The 15,300-nt window shown below is 41.6% G+C and overlaps 1 protein-coding gene across 1 annotated transcript in view; it reads left to right on the forward strand.

Annotated features, from left to right (window-relative positions):
• Positions 1-15,300, forward strand: part of LOC135221892 (methylmalonyl-CoA mutase, mitochondrial-like) — a 169,835-nt gene that overhangs the window by 90,004 nt on the left and 64,531 nt on the right. Inside the window, exon 14 of the mRNA XM_064259869.1 lies at positions 410-556. Coding sequence (XP_064115939.1) covers positions 410-556 — 147 coding nt within the window. The remainder of the gene's footprint in view (positions 1-409; positions 557-15,300) is intronic.

Raw genomic sequence — 15,300 nt, forward strand, 5'->3', positions numbered from 1 at the left:
ATAGAAAAAGATGGATTATACATATATGAAACTTGATAAGACAAATTTCATGGTTAAAACAAAAATGTTGTTACAATTAACAATTTCTATTTTAAATTTCATTAAACTAATGGAAAATCAAAATACTTTCTAAAGTGTTAAATGATCTTAACATAGCAGTTGATAAAAATAGCTAGACTAGTGTTTCAGTGTTTCCCATATTGAAGGGAGGTGGGAACCATGGACATACCTACTCCCAAGTGGGTGTATCTCCTTTTAGTTTGCTTCCACTAAGAAGCAACATTGAATTGTGTGCTTAATCTAATAGCCAAGATTAGCAAAATGGCTTTGGTTGAAAAACTGATTGCACCAATTAAACAAAATTTGGGTTGATTATGGCTCATTATTCTGTGTTACCTCTACCTTATAGATTGAAGAATTTATTGATGAGGAGGGACGTCGCCCAAGGATTCTGGTTGCCAAGATGGGGCAAGATGGCCATGACAGAGGAGCCAAAGTTATTGCAACAGGATTTGCTGACCTGGGCTTCGATGTTGATGTTGGTCCACTTTTCCAGGTAATGTAATTTTACATTTGAATAAACCGATATTTTCTTTTTATAGTGTAGACAAATAATTATATTTGATACCTATCACCAGTTTTACATAAGAACTAGAGATCAGTAAAATTTCACTTTTCTTGAATAAATGTTTTAGTAAAACTTACCATGTGGACATAAATATAAGAAATGCATAGTTTAGCCTTCATTTTTCTCATAAAGGGAAGGAAATGTGAGAAGATAAACTTACATTGTGTACATTAATTGCCGCTTGCAAATACTTACATTTCCCTTTAAAATCTGGATATGGTTTAATAAAAAAAATATATATATATTGCAATACACTTCCTGAACACCTGAATTAGCACTGGTCACTGACCAGCCCGAACTATATCCCTTCAAAGTGGGTAATTATAACTCAGTGCTACCAACGCTGTACCAACGCTGCAGGTAAAATCTAAAATCTAGTCAAATGAGTTACCTGTTACCATTGGCAATGCTGCTGCAAATACTGACCACCTTAGGCCTGCCTCTTCAATTGTTTTCTGTTCGTGTTACTGTTAGGACATGTCCTGCAACATGTGAACTTTTTTGGTCTTTAGCCTGACCCCCACATATAAATATTTGGGCTTGGAATTCTGAATTACGACCTGGGCATTGTGTTAAAACTACCACTCCTGGTTTTTGCTATGGTTTTTTATTGATTTGGACCCTCTTGGTATTGACCCGGCTTGGACTGGACTTGGAGATGGACAAGCTACATAAAGAAATGCCTTGAGCCAACGCCACTACGTCTGCTGTGCCTTCTGAGCAAGTTGCTGGGGAAAATGTCGGAGCTCATCAGTACTGCTCTACATGCCAGCGGAGGATGAATACCCTAAAAAATGACAAACATTTTCTTATGTATTACTTGCAGGAAGGTTCAGTGCAGCGTCAGACAGAGATGTGAGGAGTGTAGAGATTGGTCGTTAGATAAGAGTTAGTGTAAGGCAGGTGTAGAAACATGAGCAATAGATAAGGAAGCACCAGAGTCAGAGCTATTTAGAAGACAGATTGTCATCCAGCATGTCTATTTAATTTGCTAATTTAATGAATAAGTTAACTAAGAGCAAGGATAGTGGTAGTAACAGTAGTGTAAGTGATGCTAATCGCTCTTTTTCAGCCCTCCTGCCTGTTCCAGAACCAGCCCTAATGGGTGCTGGGGGTCATGGAGACCCGCGAGCCTGGAAGGTAAGATCTGCCCCTCCCCCTCTACCCCCCAGTATGGAGCAGGCAGTGTTGGGAGCAGTTTTCCCCCTTCCCTCTTAAGGTGTAAGTTCAAAGGTTAATGTAAATTTAGGTCAGATACAGACGAGTAGGGATAATAGGTTAGGTAGTTTTCAGGAAGAGAAGTGCAGGTTTCTTCGTGTTCGGATTCTGTTGTAGTTTCTGGTGTGACAATTTGTCTTTAGAACCATCTTTGGTTTTATTTCCTGCTTCGAGTTCTTTACAACAGAAGGTTTCTAAGCCCTTGGTTGGTCGTTCGGAGACTGTTTCGGGTTTGTCGGGTTCTGAAATGTTGATCAGTGCTCTTTCGTCTTCGAAGGTTGTTTTTGTCCTTCTGTGGATAAATTTTGTTCGTCTTGCGGTGGTGGTAATTCGGTGATCAAGGTTCTCAAGTTTCCTCTATGCATATACGGTATGGTAATTATTAATATCAGCTAATTTTCGGTTCTATGCATACTTATTGACTTATGATAATCCAGTATGAAGAGAAATTGAATAACATTAAGAACGGTTGGCCTAGCTTACATAATTTGAACACGAAGTGAGAATCGGATGGTTTGATAACTCAGTGCAAAATGTAATTGAACAGGAATGAGAATCAGATTCAGTCCAACTTCAGCATTATAATATTATATGTATCCACATATTATCGTAGTATAGATACTAATATAGTAGTCAGTTGTTTGCTTTGAAATCAGCTGATGGCGAATACGAGTTTGCGTCGCCGTATTTAACTTATTTTTGCCCTGATTGGCCAGCTGTGACTGACATAACAGCTCTTCCCCACTTATACCATATTTGTCGTCTTGCGGGAAAATGGTCTTTTAACTATGTTGACATTTTAGCATAGCTAATTATGGTTTCTTGTGCCATATAAATCAGAAATTCTAAGGAATTTGTACATTTCATTGCTTTCCAAGAATATTCCCTCAGGTGATGAAATTCGGTAATATGATGTCTTCATCTGTTTAGCAGACGAATTTCCGTTAGTCGGGCTTGTGGTAATTATATTAATCTTTATGTTAACCCTTAAACGCCCCGACTGGACGTATTTTACGTCTACATTTTTTGTCTCGGGTGCCGACTGGAAGTATTTTACGTCGACATACAAAAGTTTTTTTTAAAATTCGCGGAAAAATACTTTTAGGCCTACCAGCCGAAAACTCTTAAATCACGCGCCTTGGGGGATGCTGGGAGTTCACGGATCAAGGTGTTGTTTTGTTTACAATCGTTATGCAGGCGCGCAAGCGCGAATTTCTTTCTTGCCGCACTAAAAAGTATCTGTGACACATCTCAAAAATTATTTCGTCACTTTGACATAATTTTTGTACCATTTTAAATTAGCCGTTACATGGAGTATTATATATGAAAATGTGCGCAATTTTATGTAGAATACAAAAAAAAAATATTTATGATTGTAACTTTTATCAGTTTTGAGATATTTTCATATAAATAACGATATAAGAGTTTTAGCAATTGTAAGCTAAAACTCTTATATTTAAGTAATATTCAATCATTTACTTTAATTTTGCAACTAATTGGAAGTCTCTAGCACAATATTTCGATTAATGGTGAATTTATGAAAAAACGTTTTCCTTACGTCCGCGCGGTAACTCTTCCGAAAAAAATCATACATGCGATTGTGGTAATGTTTGCACCATTTTAAAATTAGCCGTTATATAAAGTTTTATATATGGAAATGTGCGCAATTTCATGCACAATACATCTAAAAACAACCCATGGTTGTAGCTTTTATCAGTTTTGAGATATTTTCATATAAATAACGATAATTGCCAAAATTTCAACCTTGGGTCAACTTTGACTCTACCGAAATGGTCGAAAAACGCAATTGTAAGCTAAAACGCTTATATTCTAGTAATATTCAAGCATTTACCTTCATTTTGCAACAAATTGGAAGTCTCTAGCCCAATATTTCGATTTATGGTGAATTTATGAAAAAAATAACATTTTCTTTACGTCCGCGCGGTAACTCTTCCGAAAAAATCATACGTGCGATTGTGGTAATGTTTGCACCATTTTAAATTAGCCGTTACATAAAGTTTTATATATGAAAATGTGCGCAATTTCATGTAGAATACAACAATAAATAATTGAAGGTTGTAGCTTTTCTAATTTTTGAAATATTTGCATATAAATCACAATAAATAGAAAAAAAACCACGTTCGGTCAACTTTGACTCTACCGAAATGGTCGAAAAACGCAATTGTAAGCTAAAAATCTTACAGTCTAGTAATATTCAGTCATTTATCTTCATCTTGAAACAAATTTGAAGTCTCTAGCAAAATAATTAGATTTATGGTGAATTTAAAAAAAATCTTTCCTTCCCTCCGCGCGCGGATTCTCCGCCACAAATCTCCGAAATGCGTATGTACCATTCTCGGAATATTTGCTCCATTTCATATTAGGCATTTCATAGAGTTTTATATATGAAAATGTGCGCAATTTCATGTAGAATAAAACGAAAAATATTTGAAGGTTGTAGCTTTTCTTATTTCTGAAATAATTGCATATAAAAAAAAATATATATAAAAAAATTCGACATTCGGTCAACTTTAACTCGTCAGATATGGTCGAAAACTGCAATTGTAAGCTAATACTCTTACAGTATAGTAATATTCAATCATTTGTCTTCAATTTTGAAAAAGAAATTGGAAGGGCTCTAGGACAATATTTAGATTTATGGTGAATTTTTGAAAAAAATATTTGTTTACGTCTGCGCGTTACGAATTCATGCATTATTTTGTGATAATATTTTCTCTGTGTTGCTTTTATTGTTTTACAATGTGTTATATACCAAAATGATCGCAATTTAGTGTACATTACAACGAAAAAAAAGTAACTTGTTACCTATAACTGTTTTGCGCACAGCACGATTTGAATACAATTATATATGAAATTTCGTTTTTGCGCTATCATATATCACATTATTTAGTATATATGATAATGATAATTTTTTTCATTTCTGATGGTTGCATACTAAACTTCAGCCAATGACAAAAAAAGGAGCCAAAAATGAACTCTTAATTTTGAAAACTAAGCGCGCTGTGATTTAAAAAAAAATATATTTTTTCTGCTTCCGCGCTCACTCTGAAACACCTCCGGCACACGGGAGACAATTTTTTTTTTACCGCTTCGGCGTAAGAGGGTTAATTACAGTTACATATATATTACCAGTTGTGTGATCAAATACAATGACAACTGAAATTAATATTAAAAATTTAAAATTTAAATTACCTTAAAAAAATGTGTAATTGATTACATTTCAATTAAATTACAATTTCACAAGCTTGCCTCAACACAGCCCCATTGTAAAGGGGCCGTGGCCTAGGCAGGTAGAGAAGCCGATTAGTCAATTTCCTTTGCTCCAGATACAACCATTTCACTTGGTTTCAGCGAATGTTCTTGTTCTTAGCATAAATGAATATCTACATATTTTACTTATATGGAACGAAGTCATATTTTTTGTCTTACAACGTGTTTTTAAGTCCAAATTTGACTAATATGTCTCATTATGAACCATTTTTTTTCTCGGTTAATAGATTGCATAAATTTCAGCAATTCTGTTTGTTTTCATTTGTTTCATCGGTATTACGAGCTTTACATTATTTATCTTTTAACGGTGTGAAAACAGTAAATGAGCTCTTCATGTTAGTAGTTTTTTTTTTCACCATGGCTGTGTTTGATTTCAAATAAAAGTTTGGGAGTTTTATCCATGTTGCCGATGCATGATATTAGTCATTAGCAGACTTAATATTACTTTATCACCTTCAGCTATGTTTTGCATTTAAAATTATATTGCCATGATGATCTCACAGCAAGTAAAGTTATTACATAAATTATTTCAGTCCCATTCTACATGATATTTATAACATACCTGTTTTCTGTAGTACAGTGATTGAATGCAAGATACGGATGTTACTATCGGATTCGGTTGTATTAGCAAACCAAGTGGTTTCTCGTTTGGTTGTTCATGGCTATACACATTATACAACGAGTATAACGTTAAGACAATACTATTTATCTTACTTAGAGGATGCTGTAAACATATGGAAGTAAAGAGTTAGAAGATTGTAATTTGGCCTCTTTTGCTGCCTTCCTTTTACTTTACCTCCTTTCATATTCTCTTTCTTCATCTTACTTTCCACCCTCTCCAAACACTTGATTCATAGTGCAACTGAGAGATTTTCCTCCTGTTACACCTTTCAATCATTTTACTGTCAATTTCCATATCAGCACTGAATGACCTCATAGTTACCAGTGCTTGGCCTTTGGGGCTACAATTCTATATTTAACTCGACCCTCTCACTACCTGATTGCACGCTGCTGCCTGTGCCCCTGCACGCGATATATAGAAAGACTTATTTTCAAAATGATGTCGTACTGATATTAATTGCTAACTTCATAGTAAAATCGAATTATCATAAGACGAATTATAGTAACTTGAATACTGAATGTATTCTCGATCATGTCATGAAGAATTTCCTGAGTTTGCTAATGATGTTTGGCAAGATTATCAATGGGGAACAGATTTGGTCTAGTTTCTTTCTCTCCCAATTTCTTCTAAAACTTCTAATGTCTTTACACAATCTTCTTTATGGGTCATTCTTCGGAGGTCGCTTTGGAGTCTTCTCTCGCTCATCCTGTTTCCTTGCCATTACAGCAGAGCAAAGAATTTTCATAGTTTCAATCCTGATATTTTGGGGTTTCGGCAGCTCCCTCTCTCTCTTTGGGGTTGAGGGAAGTAATTTTGGCGGAGCTGTCTTATTAGTACCTTCCATGGGTCCTGTAGTTCTCAGGCTGGTGGTCTGGATGCTTCACAGGCGGTTGCGGAGTCTTCCGCAACTCCGTATATTCATCCTTTACTTAGTTTGAGATGTAATGTTTCCTCCGCGGTTCTAGTGGGTGCTATGGCAGTTGGCGATTCGTCTGTGCCATTGTTGACTGTATCAGTAGTGGTTGTATCCTCAGCCTCTCCTTTCAACAGGGTAACTGGTAATCTTCCTTTTTTGGTTCCCATTTTTATGCTTTTGGGGTTTGAGACGTAATGTGCCTACCGTGGTTATTGCGATGGGCTACGGCAGCTAGCAGTTCATCTGCACCGTCATTAGTACTGTTTGTGCCCTCAGCCTCCTTTTGTTAGGGTACCTGGTAATTTCCTTCTTTGGCTCCCATTGGTTCCGCAGTTCGTAGCCTGTCCTTAGAGGCACTTTTAGGTTTTCTCCACCTGGACAACGTTGGCGTTATGTGCTCGGTGGTTACTCCAATTGTGGCTTCTTCCTTTTTTCTCTCCTGTTTCTTTCTCAGCCTTTTCCTGTAGCTATTTCTGTTCCTCCTTCAGGGTGTTCAATGTTGGTTTGGCCTTGGTTCCAGGGTTTCCAGTACTTTCTTCCCTCACTTGATCAGTGTAGCTTCAGCTCTGGATTCCCGTCGTGGTTTAGTGTTGGTGTAACCGGCATTTGCTGGATCGCGTTTTGCGGCCTCTCTGCTCTTAGGGGGGCCTTGGTTGCCCATTTGTAGTCGACCAGTTGTTATGTCATAGTTACTGGCTGGTGCAGGGTTTCGCAGTTAAGTAAGACTGACTCAAGGTTATGTCATTGTCTTGGTTGGTACAAGTTTGGTGCAACAGAATGTGGTTGGCTCTTAGGGGTGGGCGTTCATCACCAAGGTATGTTTGGCCCAGGTGTTATGTCATCGTCACTGGGTAGTGCGGGTTTGCGCAGTCGAGCGAGATTAGCTTAGGGTTATGTCATAGTCTTTAGTTGGTACACGGTTGCGGAGCTGGGGGCGGTTGGGTCTTTGGGTGGGCTGGGCGAGTGTTGGCCATGTGTTACATCATTGTGTCTGAGGGTTGCAGGATTGTACAGTCAAGTATGACTAGCTTAGGAGTCAGGAGTTTATCATCATCTTGTTGGTATAGCATTGCACAATTCGATCGGTTGGCTCAGTTATGATGGGATCATGGATGTCAGGTGTTGGTATCGAGCACCCAAGTGTAATGTTTTGTTTGTTTGTATGGCGTTTTTACTTTGCATGGAACCAGTGGTTATTCAGCAACGGGACCAACAGCTTTACGTGACTTCTGAACCACGTCGAGAGTGAACTTCTATCACCAAAAATACACATCTCTAACACCTCAATGGAATGCCCGAGAATTGAATTTGCGGCCACCAAGGTGGCGGGTCATGACCATACCGATCACGCCACTGAGGCACTCCCAAGTGTAGTTCTGGGTTATTGGGTGCTGCTCTTGCGGGTGTTCAGCCTTCTCCTTTTCCTGTTCCGGTGCGGTCGGACAGGACTGACAGACAATACCCTTTGAAGAAAGAATCCAGTACTATTTGTCAGTTTTTGTTTATCCAGAGAAGGGAAGCGAGTATAAATGGATGGTGGACTTTGTCCATTCTCTCTTTCTGCAGTCCAGGCTCCGGAGGAACCTACACAGTTAATTCAAGCAATGTTTGATATGTTGTATTCAACTAACCAGTAGTCTCTCAAACATCATGTAAGCTGATCTGGTTTTGGCCAAGTCGGGCAACTTTTGGGGAAGACAACTCTAGGCTAGCATCAAGGGGTTGGGTAAGCTGGATTCAACCTTGCTTCCTGATCGGAAGTAGTCTGTATGCGGTAGCAGGTAACCCTTCTGCTGGTGCCCGAGTTCCACTCTAGGAATCTGTTGAATCTCTTCTCTCTTGGGTTCCTTCGATGATTCGTGTGGTAGGCATTACATATCATGAGGCTTGTATTTGGAAGACACCTTTCGCAGCCAGTCGGAGGCCTTGTCCTTCTCTATGTGGATGTTGTCCAAGTTGATTGGGGCTTTCTCAAACATGGTTGGTATACTCCTTCTGATTCTGGACTGTTTGACAACCCCATCACTTCGGTTTCGATGGGGTTTGCATACCAGACTAACATTTTGGCTGGCTGTACTACGTTCCTGTCAAGAAGAGCAGGGACTTCTAGTTAAATCATCTGCCTCCTCACTATCCGGACATTCATAAGAAGGTTCTGTTGAGTGCATCTCTTGTGCTCAGCAACAGTCTTTTAGAGAGCAAGATGTCTCATCGATGGTCAATTTTGTGTTGTCGTCGTTATAAGTAGAGTTGCAGCAGCATTGTTGGATGATTGTATAGCAGGTGACAGATCTCATGCTGTTGTGTCCGGTTAGAGCTCTCAAAGTTTATTTGTCACGTACTGAGGAACTTTTACCTCGTCTGAGAATCTTATTTGGTTCCCTTAGGTGTCCATCTTGTTCCATTTCCAAAAATGCAATTAGTTTCTTCTTGCAAGGGGTTATTAGTCAAGCGTTGGTTGGTTCTTCATCCCTTTTGGAGCCTTCGAGTTGTTGTTCTTGTCCGAGGGCACTAAGTATTGTGGATGGCTACCCCTTTAGCTTTCTGGAGGAAATTTTCGGTGTCAGCAATCTTGGAGGCGGTTACTTGAAAGTCGGTGTGAGTTTTCATGATGCTCACCTTAGGGGTTTTCAGTTTCTTCAGAGAACGGTTACTCACTGGGTCCTGTTGTTGCGGCCAACTTGATTTTATAATTGGCTTGTATTGTCAGGATGTTAGAAGTTTATGTGGTCAGTGGTAGTCTAAATGAACTTGAGAGTTTCTCTTAGTCAAGCATAGACTGAGTGTATTGTTCTTTTAGATCCTTGAGGTTAGGTAGATCCTGATGGCCATGTTGGAATAACTTCAACTTCTTCAGCACAGTCATCTGCGTGAGTGAGCAGTAGAGAACTCGAAGGTCCTGCACACTCAACTTCTCTTCCATACATGAGAGGCTGGATAGCCACATGGGAGGTTCACTGTTTCCCCTCCTTACATGAGAGGTATAGAATACCACATGGGAGGTTCTTCAGACTCAGGCAGTACCTTGGACTCAACACTGACGTTATACTTCCTCTGCAAGCATCCTCACCTACAGAGTTGGTCAACTAGGTGAGTAAATTTTACTTTTAACCTCCATAAATAAGAAGTATAGATTACCACATGGGAGGTATTTCTGAATCAGACAGTACCTTAAACCCAACACTGATGTTAAGGTACTTTCTTTGCAAACATCCTCACCTACTGAGTTAGATAACTAGGTGAGGATACATACATTTGTACATGGTAAGTTGATAATGAGTTACCTGCGTATGCTCCATGGACAGGTCAGGCTGAATTAGATTGATCCCACCTCCATTAAATGTTGTTAATCGGGCTAATTCAGGTGTTCAGGGAGTGTATTGCAATATGAAATTTTCATAATAAAATTAATATAGTAATAACTACCTGAACACCTGAATGATTCCCACCCTCCTCCCCACTTCAATTTGATAATGAATGATTCAATTAAGGAGGCAGGCCTCTGGTGGCCGGTATTTGCACCAGCGTTGCCAATGGTAACAGGTAACTCATTTTGACTATATTTTACTTGCAGCGTTTGTAGCGCTGACAGTTAAAATTACCCACTTTGTGGATAAATCTGTGGGGATAAAGTTCGGGCTGGTCAGTGACCAGGGCTAATTCAGGTGTTCAGGTAAGTATTACAATATTAGGTTTATTATGAAAACTTTGTATTTTATGATAGCCTAGCCATTGGTTGTCCTCAAAGGAGTTACATTCTCATGGACCCCCAGGGCTCCTTAAGACAAACCAACGAATCTGAAAGAATTCCCTTACAGTTGTCTGAGCCAGAATAGGGTTTGTTGGCACTTTGATAGAATATAAAGGACTCAGGAAAAGAGGGCTCTATCACCTGTCCATGGCAACTATCTTCGTTTCCCCTTCATCCTACTCACACAGACGTGACAAGAGTGGGTATGTCAGCTATTTTCCTTGTTATGCTCTGCTCTGTGCCAGAATTCACTTATTACTGGGATTTACTCCGAATAGTATCTCAACTTGAAGATTTTCAATATACGTACATAGGTTTAAGATCCAGTGATAAGTTTTAATTGCTTAAGATTCTAACAAGTAGGCTTGGATTTGTCAAAATTGAGAGCCAGTAGGTCTCCTGCAAGGTGATAAGTTAGGATTAGGTTATGCTGTAATTGCTGACCTGTTTTTTTCTGTCTAATAAAATGATAATTAGCATTAATGCAATAATGTCAATTTTGTTACTGAAACTCATTAGTCAGTGACGTTTTATCATTGATAGATTAGTTCAGGTTACCAAAAGAGTAAATCAGTTGAGCCTAACTTCTCGTTGAAGAAACATGGCCATGATAGTACAGTAGTTTGTTACTGTGCTCGAGTTACAATCCTGGTGTTTACTAAAGGGCAGTATTTCCCTTATAGTATTTTTTAATCAAACTAAATGGATTTTGGGATGTAGAAAGTTCCCCAGTTATCCTTAATACCGGCAGACCCTGTTTTACGGTGGGGTTCCATTCCTGGTAGGGCACTGGAAGCTGGAAATCTGATGCGACTTGCAGAGAGAATCTCATGTCATGCTGAGGAGGGTGCCATTAAGTGCTACTCCGTCACCAGCCAGAACCAGACTCCTTCCCGGGATAGTATTGTCAACAATACTACGATTCTCAGAAGTAACCCTGACCCGAGACATCTGCGCTTGCTGGAAGCACTATTCATTTTGGAAAAAAGCCCTCCCTGAACACGACACAAGAAACCTTCCTCCTTCCCATGAGCTTAAGGTGGAACCTGACTGAAGGACCAATGGTATTAACAAATAATACATGCAATAATACCGACAAAAGCATCAACAATGATGTTGTAGAGAGAAGCGCCAATGAAAATGCAGCTCCCCATGATGTCAACCAAGAGCTGAGATGATCATCAAGGCTACGCCAGAGAAACCATCAACTCCAGCAACTATCTTGAGGCAGCGAGTAAGCAGCCAATAGCAGACAGTCCTAAGCACACAGCCTAACGATAATCAGTCCAGCTCCAACTTTCACCTGGAAGATGACCTGCAGAGCCTGAGTCGAAATGTTGCGAGAAAATATGAAGAAAGAGCAAGAAATATCAAGAGTGAGAAACAAGATTGATGTATTTCTATGCAGAATAATCATTGTTCCTTGAATCCACCGTATATGACATGTCCTCCATTGGCACTTTGCTTGCCAGTCTAAGTAATACTGAAAAATCAACAAGGAGACTAGAGAACGTACTGTATAAAATTAATGCAGCTGAATCAGCCATTATTTTCAATGGAAATAATAATAATAATAATAATAATAATAATAATAATAATAATAATAATAATAATAATAATAATAATAATAATAATAATACTTTATTAAAAGTAATGGCTACTTCAGCAGCGTTACACTTGTAGAGATTCTTCTCTATTTTGCAAATAGCGGCTTTTTCAGTGCTACTTAAACAGGCTAGTAGAGCGCCTATAGAGGTCATGGTAAAATACAGGGTCAAAATAGTGTATATACTTGAATTTTACAGATAAACTATAATACCATAGTCATCAAAGTCATTAACGATTTTCTCTCTCTCTCTCTCTCTTTCTTAAAGCGAGCTTTCGTCTGGAGCTGCCAGACATCCTCGGGCTGGGAAGCTGAGGGTGGACTGATCTTGGTGCGGTGTCCGTCCTCCTTATATCTGTGGTTGACAGCAGGGGGTCTGCCCCATGCTTGTCTCCTATTGGCTGGTGGCGGTGAGTCTTGTTTTCATTGGCTGCCTGAGCCAGGTCTCAAGCCACTTTCTTCGGGCCGATGGTTGCGTTGCAGCATATCCTGCACCCCGCCTGGACCTCCTAAGCGGCGCTGTAACATTGATGGGCGTTGCGCTACGCTGTGGGACGTCACGGCTACTTTGATTTCCATCGGCTGCAGGAGTACCTCGTTCGGGGGCGTTTTCATCCATAGAGTTGTCATGATCGGTGGTGTCATTGTTGGTGGCAGGTCTTCTCATACTCCGTAGAGGAGAAATTCTTCCTGCGTCGTATTCAGAGTAGGTTTATTTGCTGGATGAGTAGCGCCTCCAGCAGGCGCAACCGACGGGCATCAGGGGCCTTCCCGATGATCTTCGTGTTCTTTATGATGACATCTCGGGAGATGGCCTCGTGATGTTTGGTGCGGACGTGATTCTTTATAGCCCCCTCTTGGGCGTGGCACGAGTCTCTTCGATAGTCGCATGGTAGTCATACCTACGTAGGCGCCGCTGCATTCGCAGACTGGGCATGTATACTGGTGCACTACATGTGCCTGCTTCAGGGGTTCTCGTACCTGTGGAGAGGGTTTATTTTTTTTTTTCATAATAAGATCGCGCGTCCTCCGATTCTGGTAATATTATGATTAGGTCGATATTCTTGGTGTCGTCAGTCGGGATACATTATCAGAAATAATTTCTTAATGGCGTCCTCTTCTTCACGGTAATGGGAACTCATGAAGGCTTTGTAGTACAGCTTGATATTATCCTGGGGGCGGGGCGGGCGCGCTCTCACTACCGTACCATTTCTCCAGGGCTGTGCGGACTTCCTTGCTGATTAATTTATTTGAGTACCCGTTATTCACAAGTACTTGGGAGACGCAATCAAGTTCCTGGTGAGTTTCCTGCCAGGTCGAGCAGTGGGAGAGGGCCCTCCTGACGAAGGCCCTGACGGTGGTGCTTTTGAATCTGGCGGGGCACTCGCTGTTCCGTTCCGTTGAGGCAAAGTCCTAAATTGGTTTTCTTTGTGTTAGACTGAAGTACGGAGACCGTCTTCCGTCTTGCTTACAAGGACGTCGAGGAAGGGGAGCCGATCTTCGGAGCTGCGTTCAACTGTGTAATTCAGCACACTACACTGCTGAAATGCTTGACGGAGGGCTTCTACCTCATCCTCGGCGTCGACTTGCACAAAGATGTCGTCAATACGTCCATATCTGCGGGGTTGCTGCATCCTGGCGAAGACCCACGTTCCTCCACGGTGCCCATATAAAAGTTAGCAAAGAGAACCCCCAGTGGGGAGCCCATCGCCACGCCGTCCTTTTGGCGGAACATCTGGCCACGGTGGGTGGAGAAAGGGGCCTTCTTCGTGCATATCTCCAGCAGCGTACGGAGCGAGGCTTCCGGTATGTTGAGGGGCGCCGTCGACTGATTCCTGTAGGACACGATCAAGGATTATATCTATGGTTTCGTCGACAGGCACGTTCATAAATAGGGACTCTACATCCAGCGAGGCGATAATCCCGGTACCAGGGGCGTCCTTGATGGCTTCTAAGAACTCTGCCGAAGACTGCAGGCTGTACGACGTCGGACGTAAGGGGTCAAAATTTGGTTGAGGCGTTTAGCCAAGGCGTACGTAGGGCGGGCGTCTGGCTGATGATCGGCCGGAGGGGGTTTCCTTGTTTGTGGGTTTTTACATTGCCATATAAATAACCCCAGGCTGTAGTCTCCTTGTATGGGCGGGAGGTGCACAGCATTGTTGCAGCATTCACTGCGCTGATGACTCCGTTATCCCCCTCTTGATGTCGTTCTGTCGGGTTCCTCGTCAGCGCTCGAACTTGCTCTCGTCAGACAAAATAGCATCCAGCTTCTCGTGATATTCGGCAGTATCAATCAAGACGAAGGCTGCTGTCTTGTCCGCGCGTCGCACCGTGATGTTCCTTTTCTCCTTCAGTTCCTTTGCTGCTTTTCTCATCTCCTTGGTGAGGATCCCGCTGGAGTACGAGCCCTTCTCTGTAAGAGCTTCAGAAAGTAGGAGGGGTTGAAGGGTGTCGGTAGTTCTCACGGTGCTCCGGGCTTCGAGTTGCTGGATGGAGTGAGGGCACACAGTTCGGTAGTCTTTTCGAGGACCCAGGCCTCATGACAAGAGACTCGAAATCGAGTTGCTCCTAGACTCCATCCAGCAACTCGAAGCCCGGAGCACCGTGAGAACTACCGACGCCCTTCAACCCCTCCTACTTGCTGAAGCTCTTACAGAGAGGGGCTCGCACTCCAGCGGGATCCTCACCAAGGAGATGAAGAAAACAAGCAGCGAAGGAACTGAAGGAGAAAGTGAACATCACTGTGCGACGCACGGACAAGACAGCAGCCTTCGTCTTGATTGATACTGCCGAATATCACGAGAAGCTGGATGCTATTTTGTCTGACGAGAGCAGTTCGAGCGCCTGACGAGGAACCCGACAGACGACATCAAGAGGAGGCTAACGGAGTCATCAGCGCAGTGAATGCTGCAACAATGCTGTGCACCTCCCCCCGCCCATACAAGGAGACTACAGCCTGGGTATTTATATGGCAATGTAAAAACCCACAACAAGGAAACCCCCTCCAGCCGATCATCAGCCAGACGCCAGCCCCTAGGTGCGCCTTGGCTAAACGCCTCAACCAAATTTTGACCACTTACGTCCCGAGTCGGTACAGCCTGCAGTCTTCGGCAGAGTTCTTAGAAGCCATCAAGGACGCCCCTGGTACCGGGATTATCGCCTCGCTGGATGTAGAGTCCCTATTACGAACGTGCCTGTCGACGAAACCATAGATATAATCCTTGATCGTGTCTACAGGAATCAGTCGACGGCGCCCCTCAACATACCG

This window comes from Macrobrachium nipponense, chromosome 3, assembly GCF_015104395.2.
Source record: "Macrobrachium nipponense isolate FS-2020 chromosome 3, ASM1510439v2, whole genome shotgun sequence".
Lineage (NCBI taxonomy): Eukaryota > Metazoa > Arthropoda > Malacostraca > Decapoda > Palaemonidae > Macrobrachium > Macrobrachium nipponense.